At 40.7% G+C, this 19,096-nt stretch overlaps 1 protein-coding gene across 1 annotated transcript in view; it reads right to left on the bottom strand.

Moving 5' to 3' along the window:
- The window catches only part of ALDH7A1 (aldehyde dehydrogenase 7 family member A1), a 35,366-nt gene that overhangs the window by 12,226 nt on the left and 4,044 nt on the right, over nt 1-19,096 (bottom strand). The window contains 7 exon segments of the mRNA XM_005887397.2: nt 538-579; nt 3,097-3,194; nt 5,121-5,198; nt 8,181-8,225; nt 10,579-10,711; nt 13,802-13,925; nt 14,280-14,360. Of these exon segments, the coding sequence (XP_005887459.2) occupies nt 538-579; nt 3,097-3,194; nt 5,121-5,198; nt 8,181-8,225; nt 10,579-10,711; nt 13,802-13,925; nt 14,280-14,360 (601 nt within the window).

The following is a 19,096-nucleotide window of genomic DNA, read 5'->3' as shown; positions in this document are numbered from 1 at the left end:
TTAGGAAGTTTTTTAATCATAGAATTCATGATTCTGCGAAGTCTCAACCAACTGATATTCATTATATTATCCAGAAGTTATGCTGGTGGACTATTTCCTTTTGTGTCAAACAAGTGAAAAAGAGAATTAAATAATCCCTAAGACTATAGCTAAATGATAAAATACCTTAAGGAAGTGTTCCTTCCCAATGTGAAAGCACTCAACATTCCACTGATGACAAACTAGTATTTCTGGAAACAGATCATATAAGAGTGACTTATTTATTCTAGAGAAACATGTGGCCCGTTTAAAAAAAAAATAGGAGAACAAGAAACATGCTACATTAGAAAGTCTCACACATAGGTTCTAAGCCCCAGGGAACATTTTCCAAACATGAACACACTGTGCTCTGTCTCATAAGGAAAAGTTCCCATGCACGGGAGTTAGATCTCAAACAACAGACAGAACAGATGAGTTCTCACACGAGTTCTACACATTCAGGATGACTACTGAAGATATGTCAACCAGAAAACAAACAAACAAAAAAGGCAGCCTTACCTATAATGGCATTGTTTCCTCCAAGTTCTAATAAACTTCTCCCTTTAGAAATATATAAACACAAATTAATGCCTATTTCAGTTTATTGCACACACCTGCAAACCACAGCCTATCCCATTTGCTTTACTTTCAGATTTAAAATATAGCATGAGCATAAATCAGTTGTACCTTAAGGAAAAGAAACGTGAACGAGCATTGCATTAATGTCAAGATGACTGATTTTAATAACTGTCTGATGGTTATATGATAGAAAGTCCTTGTTCCTAGGAAATACACAAACATATTTAAAGGAATACAATGTCTTCAACTTTCTCAAAAGGTTCAAAAACAATATGTATGTGTTTTTGTGTGTGTATGTGTGTGTGTGCTGCTGAAGAGAAAGTGATTTTAAAAATGGGGCAAGTGACTGGTAAAACTTATTAAAGAGTATATGGGATTCTTTGTGTTAGTCTTACAATTTCTCTAAGCTTGAAATTATATCCCCTTTAACTCCAAACAGTTAGTGTAAAATGGTACAGTCACCGAGGAAAATTATATGACAATTTCCCAAGAACTTAAACACAGTACTACCATAAGATCTAACAATTCCACCTCTGGGTACTTAACCATAAGAAGTAAACAGGGGCCTAAGTAGTATTTGCAACAGCATTTTTCACAATAGCTAAGAGGTAGAATCAACCCAAGTATCTACAGACAAATGCACAGATAGATAAACAGTGGTATATCCATACAATAGAGTATTACTCAGTCTTAAAAAGGAAGTTCTGACACATGCTACAACATGGATAAACGTTGAAGATACTATGCTAAGTGAAATAACTGAGACACAAAAAGGCATCTACTGTATGAGTCTACTTATAAGAGGAGGCTCTTAGAATAGTCAAGTCTGAGACAGAAAACAGAATGCTTGTTCCCAAGGGCTAGGAGATGGAAGAAATAGGGAATTGGTTTTTAATGGATAGAGAGTTGGGAAGACAAAAAAAGTTCTGGAAATGGATGATGGTGACAGTTTCACAACAATGTTAAGTGCAAAGGTACTGAATGCAACTGAATTGTACAGTTATATATACAAACCAAATGTTAAGTTTTGTGTATATATATATATATACACACATATATATTACTACAATAAAAGAGTTTAAAAATTATGTGCTCATTGTAGAAAATTATTTGGGAAAAAAAAAAAAGGCGAAAAAGAATCAAATAAGCCAAAGGCATGGCACAAGTTACCATGAAATCTCTCCTCATACTTTGATACAGTGCCTTCCAATCTCTCTCCTATACATCTATATTCAGTTGAGATCATAATAATCAATTTTGCTTTATTTCCTTAATAAAAGCCTATCAGTTCAGTTTTTCTCTAAATTATTAAGAGCTGTATTTTTTAAACATCACAATATAGCATTCCATCACCATGATACAAGCCACCTTTTGTTTAACAACTTCTCTAGTGTTGCATATATTTGATGTTGATTACCTACCTCTAGATTATCTACTTAGGTCAGGGGCAAAGGGTATGAATATTACAGCCCCTGATACACACTGCCAACTTATATCCCAGCAAGGTATACAGGAGGTTATGTACACCATTCTCATTTCACACTCTTGAGCACTGAGATTTGAGATCTGTTTGCCTCAACTTAGAGCTGTGTTTACTACTGACCTTTTAAATATATATTTATTTTTTCTTAACTGCACTTCAAAATCAGCTTCCATGTAAGTAACTTTTATTTACTTGTGGTATTAGCAGCATATGTAACAACCGGAGAATATGTTCTCACCTCCACTACTCTGAAACAGTTAAGCATCAAATGGATTTTTATTTTTAAAGGATTTTTAAAAATTAATTTATTTTTGGCTCTCTTGGGTCTTTCTTGCTGCGTGGGCTTTTCTCTAGTTAGATTGAGGGGGCTGCTCTCTAGTGTGGGCTTCTCATTGAGGTGGCTTCTTTGTTGCAGAGCACGGGGCTCTTGGGCCTGTAGGCTTCAGTCGTTGTGGCTTCTGGGCTCAAGAGCACCAGCTCAATAGTTGCGCACAGCTTAGCTGCTTCAAGGCATGTAGGATCTTCCTGGATCAGGGATCAAACCCATGTCACCTGCAGTGGCACGTAGATTCTTTACCACTGAGCCACCAGGGAAGCCTAAGCATCAAGCAGATATTACATTACATAGGGATGGGGCTGTTATTATCAAAGCCACTGAGAGCTACATCATAAATGAGAGAAGAACAGACGCAAGTCTTCTATACCACATTCACTCTAGGTCCTGTACTCTGAATAGTCCTGTTTAAATCGCGAGTTTTCTTTTTTCACTTGCTAAACTGGTCTGATACAGATTAATAAATACATTTGATATGATTCTACTACAGTCAGTTAGGGAGGGAATGACATCCTTTTCCAAATTATCGTATTATATCTGCTGTTAATATTAACCCACTATTAACTATATCTTTTCTTTTACTTGGACAGTCCGTCAAATAATCCATGGAAAAAACCCAATCTTTAGATTGCACATCCATAGTTGAGGGTATTAAAATGCTCATTATAAAGCCAACACTTACCAAACCTCTCCTGTACCATAAGGGCCACCTGTTTTCCCACTTGAGTGCTCCCGGTGAAGGACAACAGGTCCACTCGCTCATCCTTGGCCATTGCTGTGCTGCAGGGGAACAGACACGGTCACCCAAGGAGAGAAACCCAGCAATGCTGGCATCTGACAATGCCTAACCCATTCTGGGAGCTCTCCATAAACAGAAATCGCCTCAAGGATGTTGTTAAGGAAGATATTCCTTCTTGTACTGATGGGTGACTGGACATTTCAACTGGAGCATTTCCTCGATGAGCATCTCAGTTATTTTGAAGTCTCTTAAAACTGATTCTTTCAAGAATTAAAAGTTTAGGGACTTCCCTGGTGGTCCAGTGGTTAAGGCTCCATGCTCCCAATGCAGGGTGCACGGGTTCAATCCCTGGTCAGGGAACCGAGATCCCGCATGCTGCGTGGCTTGACTAAAAACAAATAAACTCTTCAAAATAAAATAATTAAAAAATACTTTTGAAAAAGAATTAAAAGTGCAAAGACTGTAGGGAAATATCCTAATCATCCCTCTTGGAAGCTGACTTAGAAAGTCTGTGCTAGGATTTCCAGTTTCTAAGGAAGGTAGACCAGACACTGTCAATCTGAACCTCCTTGCTTATAGCTCAGTGCTTCAAAGGGTGTGGTGTGTGCCAAGCAAGACAGACACAGATTCAGACCAATGCAGGGCTGGAAATGCTTGATGACACTGTACATGTGGGCTTTCCCAGGTCAGTCCAGCACACATGGGCACTGACACTGGAGGGGGTTGCTGCTTAAAGCCCTCTTGTACACACTACTGTTATCATCTGAGCAATACCAAGGCCAACTTGAAGGACCGCACATCCTAAGTATAAGAACAGAGTGGGTCAAAGGATAGACATGTTTTAAATGACATTTAGATAATACTTCACTACATGCACTCTTTATATAGGAGCTGTATTTTCTAAATAAAATTTCTAAAATGTTCTCACTTATCTAAAAAAAAAAAAAGCCTTTACTACTCCTTTTTTAGACTGCCCATTAAGTACAATAGATGGAGACAAGAGTAAGACTTTCACCATACCAGTAAGGGTTCTAAGACCTGACTCCTAGGAAACATCACCTAATAAAAAGGCCAGTAGAACCAGCTTTTACCATGGTTCAGAGAAAGTATAGTCCATTCCAGCTGAAAAAGGAGGTTGTGACATTCTGCCAAGTGAAAGAAGCCAAACGCAAAGGCAACGTGTTGTATGATTGCATTTATAAGAAATATCCCAGACAGGCAAATACAGAGACAGGAAGTAGAAGAGGGGCTGCCAGGGGAAGAGGGAGGGGAAGTGACTGCTCTGTGTCTCAGGCTCTTTTGAGGGGCGGGTAACAAAAATGTTCTGGAATAAGGTAATGAGGATGGCTGTACAACACTGTGTCTATTCTAAAAACCACTGAACTGCACATTTTTAAAGAGAAAACTTTATGGTATGTGAACTACATGGAGACTTTTGAAAATCAGTAAATCAGAAGTTGCCTTTCCAGGGTTCCCTTCTCTGGTCATGGAGGAACCCAGAGAATAGGCTACGTGTCCTTGGTGGGGAGTGAGACAGCAGAGCACAGCTCCACAGCTCTGCTTTGTAAGTGAGCACATTGATATATCAAACGCCAGGAAACCACAGGCTGCATGCTGGCACAGTAATGTGTAACACGAACACCTTACAAGAGTAGCTCTGGGCAATGAAAAAGACAATTCTCACTCACCCTCCAACAACATCTACATATTTTTTTTTTTTCTAATTTTATTTTATTTTTAAACTTTACATAATTGTATTAGTTTTGCCAAATATCAAAATGAATCCGCCACAGGTATACATCTACATATTAATGAAGTAAAGCCCAGTGAGATCCGTAATAGTAAAGATTTCAAAACACCACTCTCACCTCCTCCACTATACTGGGTTTTGAAATTCTAGTAAAGATGATTCTAGGTGATCATCCCAGGTCCTTCAGCAGAAAGACACTCTGGGCCTGCTGACTCACCCGATATCTGCTCCACCACAAGTCAAGGAACAAATTGCACCAGGCAGCTTGTTGTCCTCCAGAACTTTGGCTATTATTCTAGAAAAGAAAAGGCGATTCTAAGGAAGGGACTGATTTAATTTCTTACCATATTTTGAAAAATAATAAATTCCAACCATTTGGCTTTCCTTTGTCAACTTTCTCTCCCATCCCTCAAATATCTAGGCCTCACATACTAGAGGAGGTTTTCAAACACTTAAATGCAGAACTTTTTTTCCCCTAAAAAAAACTTCATAAGAAGACAGGCAAAATATATAAAAGACCTAAAGCATTGGTTAGGAAGTCCAAGTGATCACTGTTCTCAAATACCTTCTGCCCAACTATGAAGACATCTAGTTCAAAGTGGTAAACTGATTACAGGGCTTTTGGGGGCAGGTAGGGGAGCCCTTTCTCACCACAAATCCATTAAAATAATGTTAAAGAAATAAAAAGGGATATATGGAATAAAACCCAGAAAGATGAAGACAATGAAGGATAGTTTCCATTAGCCATGAGAGGTTTTGCTGCATCTCTTCCAACCAGAGTCAGCTAGAGAAAGGGTAAAGGATGAGATGGGAAAAAGGTTCCCCAAACCAAGAGCGGATGTGGAGGAAACAGAAGAGGGCTCAGGACCTGCCTGCAGAACCCCAGAGAAGTTCAGGACTAGTGTCTACTGGCCTCCCACCAACCTCTCAGTCAGGAAACAGTGCCCCACCCACCAGATTAAAGTAAGGTGGACAAGCACAGTCCTTTCTTAAGTCTATGCTTACAACTGAGGCTGTTAGAGTCAAAATGAGAAACACAGTTCAGTGCAATTTAACTCTGATTTTAAGTTGTAAAATATGGCTCCAATAATTACGATTTCTCTGAAACAGGGTTCTTTCGTTGATTTGAAGCTTCCTGAGGGGGAGGTGCCTCAGTGGAGCAAAAATTCCTTTGATCCATCACCCCAAGCTATTGGCTACTTTCTACCTGATATTTCATAAAGATATAAATCCTATACCCACTTCCATAAAAAAGATACCATTATCATACCCAAGTAAATTCTCCAATTGGCCCCCCAAATGTCCTTTACAGCTGTTTTCTTTCCTCCACCCATCAAGGATCACACACTGTAGCTGTCATGTCTGAGACTAAGGATCAGGTTGTATGATTCTCTCCAGGGACTCAGGGTGTATCTGCTGTCTGCACAAGCAGCTGACTGTGCCTGAAGGGCAGGCATTTTGCTTTGCACCTGCGGGTAAAAGTTAATCAAACCCTCTTTCCCTAATTCATGAGAATCTGACCTTGGGTTAACTCTCAGTTTTGTTCCTCAGCTTACCTGATAAACGCCAATGTCAACAATGCTATCTAGACAACACGGCTCACGGTAAAGGCAACCCCTGACTTATCACCCCCATCTAAACTGGAATAATGACCCGAGAACTATGACTGGAACCTCATGCTTTTGCTCTTCTCTGACCGCAGTGGCTTCTGTAACTACATGTCCCTCGTGAGTGGCTGAAAGCCACGCATACAAGAATTGTTACAAGACTTTTTGGTTTCTGTGGGGCATTGAGCTTCTAGGCCAAGGTAACCCCTGTCCAGTGTAGATCTCAGCTCCTTTTCCCGAAATAAACTGCTCCAAAAACAACGAATGAATAGAAATACCTGTACCTGATGCTATCCTCCCAGAAAACTATGTTCTTGTCTATATCCTTCTGAACAGACAGGTACAATACGTAGTCATCTTATGAGTCTGAACAGCAGCTGAATTTAAAAACTTCCAGTGAAAAAAAATAAACTCCCAGTGGATGGTATGATACCTGTGGTTAACTCCAGCATAATATATCATCATTTAACTTACTGTCTTCTATCACAAAAATCAGATGATATTCTCAATCATCTAAAAAAAAAAAATCGGCCATGTTCCTATGTGAACACCTCAAACCTTTCAAAGGTTTAGCCAAATAAATATTTAAAAGCACAAAGAATAACTTTATGCTTTAGAATACCAAAGCAAAAAAAAAAGAATACCAAAGCAATAACTGAAAACATTAAAATAATAATTTAATCTGCTATTTTATAACAACTGGCAAGTCAGTTCACCATATTCATATTAACTGTTTGCTTTTTTTTTTAAAGATTATTTTAAAAAACTGCCTAGGGGAATCTCATCATTTTTATGTGTTTTGTATATGGGTTCTTTTTCATATTTAATTTGAACCCTTACCTTGCAATATATTGTTTCCTCAATATCACACATTCCTTTTAATACTGACACACACTACTCTCTTAGCCGACTTTTTGCTTCCTAAGCCAGTGTTCCTAAATGATCGTCTAAAATTAAGGACCCTCTTATGAATAGACTCCATCACAAGCTCTCTGCCAATAATTCTTAAATCAGAGAATGCAGGCCATGCAAACAAGGCATCGTCAAGGGCCCATCATCACCCATACAGGCAGCCATTTTCCTCTATACATTCTCTAATTCTGGAATGATAAATTAGTAACATGGATTTTATGACTTAACTAGTGTTATCATGTTTCCAAAGAGGAATAAATAAAACAGTAATTTTTAACCAAAAGATGAAATACATTTTAGACAGCGTCAGAAGAATCAGTTGAACAGTATAACCCTTTCTTTGTTTTGCTAAGGTCTATTAAACAAGAGCAATAAAAGTATTGGCCTGAGTAGAAATTAAGACCATTAACATGCTGCATAGTTACAGCATATAGCCCTTAAATTGCAAGACTATTTCCTCTCCACTGGATTTGTTTTTATTTTGCAAGTGACCAAAAAAAAAAAAAAAAATGTTTTAAGAGTTCAACATTTATATCAGTATCTGGCATGTTTCCCACGACTTAAATGACATGGCCCTGAAAAAGATCTGTAAACTACACAATGATATAAAAATGTTATCACAATCAAAGAACAGAGTTTATCCAGATTCTATGCTAAAATAAATATGACACTTTCATGTCAGATTAAAAATTCAGTGCTATCAATCACCCTTTTACGATTCTCCCAGACCCAGGAAAAAGAAAGCCACACATACTTACTTTGTGACAGCTACACTGATGAGGGAAGTTGTAGGAGCTCCTTTCCTTGTAAGAGTAAAAAATAAAAACAAAAAATCAGCTTAATTTGGTGACAATCATAAATACCTTTTATTTTTAAGCAGAAGCAACAGTCTTTGTAAGAAAAAATTCTAAGTAAATAACACAGCCTAATAATTGAAAGAGAAATCAGTCCTTCGGTTTGGTGCCTCTGGGGTCCAAGGGACTATAACACTTTCATAAGTACAAAAATGGCCCTGAGCAGTTATGAACCTGCTTGCTGCACTGATCGCAGGAACTTTACATTAACCTCTGCCTATTGTGCCAACTCGGAGAAGGCAGTAGCACCCCACTCCAGTACTCTTGCCTGGAAAATCCCATGGACGGAGGAGCCTGGTAGGCTGCAGTGCAGGGGGTCGCTAGGAGTCGGACACGACTGAGCGACTTCACTTTCACTTTTCACTTTCATGCATTGGAGAAGGAAATGGCAACCCACTCCAGTGTTCCTGCCTGGAGAATCCCGGGGACGGGGGAGCCTGGTGGGCTGCCGTCTATGGGGTCGCACAGAGTTGGACGTGACTGAAACGACTTAGCAGCAGCAGCATTGTGCAAACTGAGTAAAACAGAGATCAATCAACATGAGCTTTCACTGGAAGACTCAGGGGGCTTCGGAAAACCATACTGCTAGCCTTTGGTAACATGATGCCAAATCACTAACCCTTCCAACTATGCCCTGCTTATACAGTCTTTGAGTACCTTCAACTGAGTACAACACAACACTAAGATCATCAGTACGTACTAGCGGGGCAGACACAAACTGGGCAAAGACAATTCTCCTGGTTCTCCTGATGTAAGTTGCTCCATTGAACATGAAAGCTAAAAGCAAGCAACTGTTTTGTCATCTATAAACACTAACGTTTCCCCAGCTAACTTTTACTATTGCATATTTTATAGCAATGTAACATTTAACGCAGCAACGAGAATACGGGCCAAGTGCCTCAAAATCACTTGGGAATTCACTATTAAATTTTTATTGAATTAAAAAAAAAAAGAATCATGTTTCTAAAAGAAGGTTGTGACTTATCACGAGTTCTCTTTTCCCTCCTAATTGTTTATTCAGTTTTCTGCTTGTGAAATGTAGCATAATGAAGACTGTATCTGGTGTTCAGTTCAGTTAGTCGGCCACTCAGTCGTATCCAACTCTGCCACCCCATCGACTGCAGCAAGCCAGGGTTCCCTGTCCATCACCAACTGCTGGAGCTTCTCAGAGATTTGGCTCCCAGTTTCTTGCATACCCAGTATCAACAACCTCGGAACTGTCTGAATGACAGAAGGGCCTTTGTTATGCTACTGAAGTAACTAGAGCCCCTCCCCACAAGATAGCTTCAGGATGGGAGGTGGTGATGAGAAAGATCAATCATGGGGAGGGAAGGAGGAAGACTTGAGTTTAGTCACATGTACAGTGATTTACTCAATCATGCCAATGTCATAAAAACCCCGTAAAAATTCTGGACGCCAAAGCTCAGTGATGCCTTCTGGTTGTGAAAGTGATATGTCCTGACCTCACAGGGAGAGGGCAGGGATGCTCTGTGTTTGAAACCCTTCTAAACCAGGCCCTAAATAGACCCTTTACAACAAAAGTGCAACCATTAAATACTGCGCTTTCTTGAGTTCTGTGGGCCATTCTAATGAATTACTGAAACCAACGTATGTGCTGTGCTTCAAGTCACTCAGTCATGTCCGACTCTTTGTGACCCCATGGACTGTGGCCTGCCAGGTCCCTCTGTCCATGGGGATTCTCCAGGCAAGAATACTGGAGTGGGATGCCATGCTCTCCTCCAGGGGATCTTCCCAACCCAGGGATCAAACCCAGGTCTCCCACATTGGAGGCAGATTCTTCATCATCTGAGCCACCAGGGAAGCTCTACTGAAACCAGTGGTAACCTCCAAATCTGTAGACAGCCAGTGAGAACTGCAGATGTCCTGAGGACGGGGAACATTTGCAGCTAGCATCTTAAGAAGGAGGAGTCTCATGGAAGATTGAGCCCTTATACAGGTGGAGTCTGACACTGAGCCCAAGCAATTAATGTCAAAATGGAATTACAGTATACTTGCTTGGGGTAGAAATAACTAGAAGGAAGAGGGTATAAGGCTGTGTCAAAAAGTTAAGTCAAAAAATATAAATTTTACCAATGGTAAAACATGTAAAGAACTAAAACCCAGCATTTCATAACTAGCAGGTGTCATTTGCTATGTTAACAGAAAGACTAGTAGAAAACATTTCAACTAGCAGAAAACATTTCGATATGCAAAGTACTACATTTGCAATACTTTCAGTAGTACCTGAAAACGGAGACTTTTACCATCTAACTAGTGCATAAAAAAAATGAACCGTTCTTACCAAAGACAAGCATTCCCACAGATCATGGCAATGGCGTTGTTCCAGCCATACACGGCCACAGGGAAGTTGAAAGCAGTGATGATTCCAACCAGGCCTACAGGATTCCACTGTTCAATGAGAGCATGGCCAGGTCCTAAGGACGAAGAAGGCATGCAACATGCTTAAACACATTAATTTAATGCCTGCCGAGGTCACAAGAACAAAGTCTGCAATTTTTCAGTTTCAGAACAAAGATGCACCAGATCACGTGGGGACTACAGATGCTTTGAGCAGATGACCTTACACAGCCGGGGAACACTGGTACATTCACCAGCATACAACAAATGCTGTTATTACCAGACTATCTTATAAACCATAAGGATATCCATTAAGCCTCTACTCCTCAAAGGAACTCTGTGGATCAGGGCAGTGCCAGTCCCATCTGGGAGACAAGGAAACTTCAGAGGGTAAACGAGACATGTCCTCGGTGATGTGATCGCCAAGGGCAGGGCACGACCACAACACAGAGTCACGACTCTCAGGGCCATGTTCCTGACGGTGCCGGATGAAGCCCTCAGCTCACCTCTCTAAATTCAGGACAAGGTGACTCATGTACAGCGGGAAAAGTTTTACTAACTACATAAACGTTGAATGAATTAACTGTACACATCTTTACATACATATAGGAAAACTGAAAATATAAATTAAAACAGTTGTATCTTATAGACCAACTTAAGTCACCATAATCCCACAAGTTGTTGTTGTTCAGTCACTCACTTGTGCCTGACTCTTTGCAACCCTGGGGACTGCAGCACCCCAGGCTTCCCTGTCCTTCATCTCCCAGGTTTGCTCAAACTCACGTCCATTGAGTTGGTGATGCCAATCAACCATCTCACCCCACAAGAGCCTTATTTAATCAAAGGCAGCTGAAGCAGTGAAGAACCAGAGCAAGGAGTGCGAAGGTTCATGAAACCTGGCTAAAAGCATTAGGAAGGCCGCACTCCCAGCCATCTACCTTTCTGGCCATGCTCAGCCTGTCAGCAAGAACAGGGAACCCAGCACTTGTTCCACCTCACTCCCAGGCCCTCCCTTAGTCCGGGAACCCTATTCTCCCTGGAGGTGATGTGCTGGTACAGTCTCTTCCTCACACAGCCTGTCTCCTCCTCTCTGCCCCTCCCCTCCGTATCCTTCTCTCCAGGGAGACAGAATAGCTCTGATGACACCCTCCCGCCACACTCCGGCAACCCCATCACTACTGGAGCTGCCCTCAGGATAAAGTCTAAACTCCAGGAAAAGTTCCTTCCCAAGGTTCCTCCTCCACCCATCTCTCCCTTCACACTGCGCCCTCCGGCAGGGCTGAAGTAACACAGTTCCCCTAATAAACCAAGTTCTCCCATCTTAAGCTTTTACACAGGCTTCTTCCCCGTTTAAAACCACCCCTGGGAAGACCCTGGCAGTCCAGTGGTTAAGATTTCATGCTTCCACCACAGGGCACAGGTATGATCCCTGGTTGAGGAACTAAGATCATGCACGCCGTGTGGCAAATAAGTAAAAATAAACAAAATTAAAATGCAAGGAATCTACAGCTTTATACATTTCTTGAGGGAAAGAACTACACTTTTTCAACCAAGTATTACCTATTAGATCACTTGGCAGACGCTCAACAAACACTAACTGAATTCATGAAGTCAAAGTTACCCAAGAGCTTCTGCATAAATGAATAATCTATTTTTCTAATGTGTAAGCAATTGAAAAGGATTTTAATTGGTGAGTCAGACATTAGAGCAGGTAAAAATCAAAGTTACTTGCTTGCACATATATACCTCCCCAAATTGGCAGTTTACCGTAACTCTGAAAAACCTCTGCAAAGTGTTCAATATAAAACTAACCTTGGCTAACGGGACTCACTGTTACATAGCAAATTATGGACAATAACTATACATTTGAAGAGAACTCCCTCTTTCTACCAGCAGGGAATTTGCCCAATATTCCAAGAGGAAACAGGAAAACGTGATTTTTCAATGTCTTTTCCTGATTATAAATGTAACCTAATTCCCAGTGTGGAAACTTTGGAAAATATAGAAGACAGACAGTACCAACCATTAATAATTCTGCCTTGCCAGATAACCAGCATTACTACTTCAGGAGATTTCCATCTCTGTGCTTTCAATACAGTCACGTGAATTCACCTGGTTTGTTCCACTGACATGGCAAACACACAAACTGTGTAAGCCCTTGTCCCCATCACTGAGTACAAGGCCGCAGCACAGTTTAACTGCCAAAGACTGAAAACACCCTAAGTATCTATTACTTGGGAACCGGTCATCCTTGCAACAAAACAGCCATTAAAAAAAAAAAGATGAAGGAAGCACCTTATTGGAACAATATGAAACAATTTCTAAGATACAATAAGTAGGAAAGGAACACATGGTTTGCTACATATTCGTCTGCACCTGAAAAAGCTCCAGAAAGATACACTCAAGAAACCAGAAACATTTGCTATGTTCATGGGAATACTATGGAGTATCCCACTGGGAGGAGGAAAATATTTCTTCCTTCACCTTTTTAGTCCTCTTTAATTCTGTGAAATGAAAAATACTATCTTTTCAAAAAAAATCAAAATAATCTAAAAATAAGTTAAGTATATATAAAAAAAGAAGACGAAGTAAAACTAAGTACAACTTTCCTATAAAGTTTGCGGTTGGGGAAGGCAATCTTTATGATCTCTTGACAATATCTGCTAATAGACTGCCAAAATTATTTGCTCAGGCTTTGTCATGATTGGACATTTAGGCCATTCCCATTGTTTCCTGTTAATGGGACAATGCACACCCTAACACTTGAACCTCGGTTGCATTTCAGATTATTTACTTAAATCAAGATTCTGCAAACTTTCATTAAATATTTAAGGGATTTAAGGGAAACTTGCATTAAATATTTTTGGGATAGATATTTTTCCAAACTGTTTTCCAGATAAGATTGGTGATTCACTTCACAAAGTCTCCATAAAAAAGTGTCAGTCTCACCCATGAACTTGCCGACACTGAGCTTTATCTTTAAAAATTTAAAAAGTTTTAAGCATCTTGACCTGATTATTTTCACCTGTTTTAATTTGACTTTCTTAGTAAAGAGATTAAAGACATTTTCATATACAAGTATTTTGTGGAAACTGCTCACAACCAGAGAATCTTGGGGAGTTCTGTTTCGGAGTGCAATACTTCGCAGAACTGACTTCGCTGCTTACTTTCAGAAGGCAGGATGGGTCCCCCAATCATCCGAGATAAGCCAACAGCATAATCACAAACATCCACGTACTCCTGAACTTCTCCCACACCTTCCACCAAGATCTTCCCCATCTCCAAAGACACCTAAAAATACAAAAGACCAAGCAGCATTTTTCCAACAGAATTCCTGCTTTAAACATTAAATTTGAGGTGGGGAAAGCAACACATTTTGTTTCTACTTTGTGAGGGTTATAAACCAGTCTGTTCTTATTTTTCTGAAGAATTTTAAAGCCCAAGAATTGTCTTCACATTTTCCTGTCCATCTTGTTAATCCTTCCTCTAAAGAAAAGATTTTTGAAATATATGTTACAAATTTATATACATATTTTTGAAGTACATAAATTATGACCTTAAAAAGATCACATCTTATACACCCAAGTAAAAAATAGCCTTATTCTTCACTCAAAGTACTATATATTTACTACAAAAATACTTTACCAAGCTTCCTAGTACTTGGATCTTCTCCCGCAAGGCATCACCAATCTGTCTCACTACTTCTCCTCGCTTTGGAGCAGGAATCTAAGGAAGGAATGGCATTTTAGTGTCTGCTGAAAAGTGTAAGCTCATGTCTATTATCACAGTACTAATGTGCTGTAAAAGAACAAAGCACAACCACATCAAAAACATGTTTTGATCTCATCAGTGTCTGACGTGACAGGACTTAAAACCCATTCCAGAGACGGAGAAAATATACAGATAACACATTCTTGGTGAGCAAGGACTGTGCCAAGTACAGAGAGAAATTCAGATTGAACACAACTTTTTGGGATGACTCTGCATGCTTAGTTGTTTGTTCCTTCAGCCGTGTCCAACTCTCTGCGACCCTATGGGCCGTGGCCTGCCAGTCTCCTCTGTTCATAGGATTCTCCAGGCAAGAATACTGGAGTGGTGGGATGACTCTGCTGCTGCTGCTGCATTGCTTCAGTCGTGTCCGACTCTGTGAGACCCCAGAGACAGCAGCCCACCAGGTTCCCCCATCCCCGGGATTCTCCAGGCAAGAATACTGGAGTGGGTTGCCATTTCCTTCTCCTCTAAATACCTTACATAACCTGTAACCCTATATGATTCCCAGTGATGTTCTCATAATGGGTCAAACTGATTGCAAACCCAAACCCTAAATTCAGCTTACTTAGGCTGGTGTCCAAAATCCATTCAAATCATAACACTCACTCACAAAATACTTTCTGAGCACTTACTGTGTGACATTAGCAATACTAGGCACTGGAGCTAAAATAATTGAGGCACTCATGGAGCTCAGGGCTCTTCTTCACTCTCTCTCTTCCCCAAATGTACACCAAATATCCTTGTATAGTTTTTCTAATCTAAGGGTAGCCTGGCTTTCTATTAACATTTAAAATGCATCCTGCGCCCCCACTACTTTGAACAGGCAGTTCTACTTCTGGAAATTGAACATAAGTGTGCAAAAGTATAGGTTACAACAGCATTTACTGCGGTGCTGTTTCCAATAGAGAAACAGAAACCATCCCAATGCCCATCAGCACATGATTGGTTAATTATGGAATAGCCATAAAATGGAGGGCTTCCCTGGTAGCTCAGATGGTTAAGAATCAGTCTGCAATGCAGGAGACTGGGGTTCGATCCTGGGTTGTGAAGATCCCCTGGAGGAGAGCATGGGAACCCACTCCAGTATTCTTGCCTGGAGAATCCCCATGGACAGAGGAGCCTGGTGGGCTACAGTCCACGGGTTCACAAAGAGTTGGACAGGACTGAGTGACTAAGCACAGAATAGCACATAAAATGTCTGGACACTTTCTAAAAAGAATAAAGAAGATTTATTATAAGGAAAAACTTCTAAGAGCCATAACAAGACAACAACAAAAAAAAGCAAGATAATGCATATGGTAAGTAAACTTTTGCTTAAATTTGATGGAATATACAACAAGAGGTTAACAGTTGCAATTTCCAGGAAATGGAATCATAACATTTTGATTCTCTGCATTTTGTATGTCTGCAACATTTGCTATTTTTATGATACATGCACACTTTTGGAAACAGTAAACAAAAATTGTAACATTAAATGCAACAGCAAAGATCCTCTGTATTTTCTAAGGCATTGAAATGAGTTGAACCAAATTTAGCCCACACATTTATAGCCTTAGCAAATTGGTTAATTTCAACTCAGAATGGCTAATTCAGTACACATGACTATTCTGAGCTTATTTATTCTATCAGTCTTTGAACCACCACTTACTGCATACATTTTATGTGCCAGATAGTACACTATTCCCCAGGATTCAAGGGAAACAAGGCAGCTAGAATCAACTCCAATGGGGATGGCAGACACAAAACAGGAGATTATAATCTCACGTGGTAAGCGCCATGATGAAGCTAGACTACGCAAGTGGACCACCTTTGACTATTAACCCATCGTTACTTGGGGGCAAGGAGGTGGGAAGGAAGGGGGCTTTTTAGAGAGTTGAGGCCTTAAAGCATGATTGGTGTTTGCCATCTGAAGAGGTAGATAAAGTAGAGGGAAATTATGGGGGACAGAGAAGATAACATATGCAAAGGCTAAAAGGCAAGAGAATATGATCATTTCAGGAAACTATAAAGACTTCAAAGAAGTAGGAGTGGAAAGTAGGGGCCACACTGCAAAGGACTAGGTAAAGGATCCAAAGAGCAGTGGGGAAATCACTAGAGGGTTCTGTACAGTGGGGAGAAAAATCACAGTGCATTTTAATTTTTTAGCTGCATCACGCAGCAGGCAGGGACTTGGCTCCCCAATCAAGGACCAAATCCAGGCCCAGTGCAGTGGAAGCACAGTCTTAACCACTGGCCCACCAACAAAGTCCCTCACAGTGCCTTTTAAAACACCACTCTAGATGTGGTATAGAAAATGTTACCAGAGGGAGGAAAGATTCAGGCAGGAAATTATGAAGCCAGACAAGAGATGGTGGCTGTCTGGACCACAAAAACAGCAACAGAGATAAACAAACTGTTAAGACCTGGCAACTGATCAAGTCTCAACCCTGGGTACACATTAGAACCCACCACCCAAGGTTTAAACTACATTCCCTCTCAGACCACTCAAACTTGACTTTTTTTGTTTCTTTCTTCCCGCTTCCAAAATGATGGGTAGGAGCAGCAAGAGACAAAAAGAATGTCAGGGTTAAGTATGAGGTGAGGGATGAGGGCGAGCAGGAACCCAGGAAGACAGTCCCATTGCCCGTGTGGGTTTGACCAGCCCAGCACAACAGCACATCAATAACCTTAGACCCTCCTGAGACAGCCACCGAGAGTCCTCGTCCCTGCTCACTTCACTCTGAAGTCAGGTTTACAGCGAGCATCAGAGGCAGCCATGAACAGGGAGCTAAGAGCACTGAGTTCATTATCTGCTGAGCCCTTTGGGAAGTATTGCAAAGACAACTGTGTTAAAGGGCTACAGAGACATATGTATACCTATGGCTGAGTCATGTTAATATTTGGCAGAAAACAACAAAATTCTACAAAGCAATTATCTTTCAGTTAAAAATTAACTGAAAAAAAAAAAAAGAGAGCTACAGGTATCTGGAATCCCATTATGCAGCTGGAGAAGGCCCATTCAAGTTCCTGTCATCAAGAGAAGAGACTCTGGCTTTCCTCCTCACCAGGAATCCAGAAGGAAAGTGATGATACCCACAGGGGATGCAGACGGGCAGAAACAGGTGGCATTTGGACTAAATCAGCTCATGAAAGAAAGCAGCAGATCAAGAATTCCCAACCAGGTTCTTGGTGGTTAGTTTTAGTTAAGAGAAACATTTTTATAAACTGCCTTTTCATATTGTCATACTCTGTCTCCTTTTTCCTTTAAAAAAAAAAAGTTCCCTTTGAAAAATTCCAGGTCAAATACAAATGAACTAAATGGAACTGTGGTGTGTCCTCACAGGCGAGGCACCCAGAAGGGTCAGGGCCAAGCAGAAGTAGCCCCATGCAAGTGAGGAGCCAAGAGGAAAAGTGTGTACACCAGGAGGGGGCCAAGCCTTGTTCTGTTCATGTTTGAGGAGTCCTGGAGGCACACTGAAGAAATGCTCCGCTTCCTCCCTCAACTCTGGACTCAGTTGCTTAACTCAAATTCCAACAAGTGGGATTCCCATCACCCAGAAAAGCCACTCGTTCCCACTCAGCAGCCCCACTCTACGGAGAGCAATAAAACTGAAGAGCAGAAAGAAAGAACATTAGGTGAGGAGGCTGGCACGACTGTGGAAGAGCAGACTCCAAATCAGAACCTGAATTCAAAAACAGCAATAGCAAAGTACAGCACAATATTCAAGACATCACAGTGCCAACTGCCACCCCCTGGGCAAAGCCAAGACTGACCTAAAAGTCAGTTCAGGGAAAGAGAAGACCCTGAATTCACACAAATCTTTTTTCAAACAAGACTGTATTTACTGTGGGTACATACACACATATATTGGAAGTTTCTAATCAAAAGTTCCACTAGCATTCAAAACAGCACACGCAAAGAGTGAATCTTAATGCAACTTATGGACTTCAGTTACTACTGCTGTGTCTGTACTGGCTCACCAATTATAAGAGGTACCACACTAAGGCAGGGTATTTATATAGGAAACTTAGGAGTTCAGAATAAGCCACCCCAGAATGGGCCAGTCCGACAAAGTTCTTTGGCTTTACTTTGAGCTACAGATAATTAAGGCCCAGGAGACTCAGGAAAAGATTTCTAACTCCCCTTAACAGCCCAAAAGAAATTAGAAAGGGACCTGTACCAGGAGTTATCACCAGTGAAAACTTTTTTATATCTGACTTATCTGCATGAGAGGGAAAACATCTGCTTACCGAACACTTGCTCTGCTCACATTCCTAGCAACTGTCCTCCTCTTTGAAGCCCTGGGCTCCTACCCCTTTACTTAGCTCAGGATGGTGTATAAGCCTCAACTGCCTGGCTGCCTTTGGGTCTCATATCTTTATGCCTCCCCCTCATAAAAAATTAAAATTTGTTTTTCTCCTGCTAATCTGTTGTATATTGGTTAAGTATTAGACCAGCCAAAGAACATAGAAGGGAAGAATAAAAAATTTTCCTCCCCTACAGTTTCACCCTGAAACTTTTCTAAAATATAGTCTATTAATTGAAAAAACAAAAGCAATACAGCTGTCCCTCAGTATCCATGAGAGATTGATTCAGGACCCCCACGGATTCCAAAACCTATGGATGCTCAAGCACCTTAAACAGAGTGGTGGAGAACAGTCAGCACTCCATACCTGCAGATGTGAGCCCCGCAGATGGGGAATGAGCTGAT

Source organism: Bos mutus, chromosome 7 (genome assembly GCF_027580195.1).
Source record: "Bos mutus isolate GX-2022 chromosome 7, NWIPB_WYAK_1.1, whole genome shotgun sequence".
Lineage (NCBI taxonomy): Eukaryota > Metazoa > Chordata > Mammalia > Artiodactyla > Bovidae > Bos > Bos mutus.
This window is presented reverse-complemented; position numbering and strand designations above follow the sequence as displayed.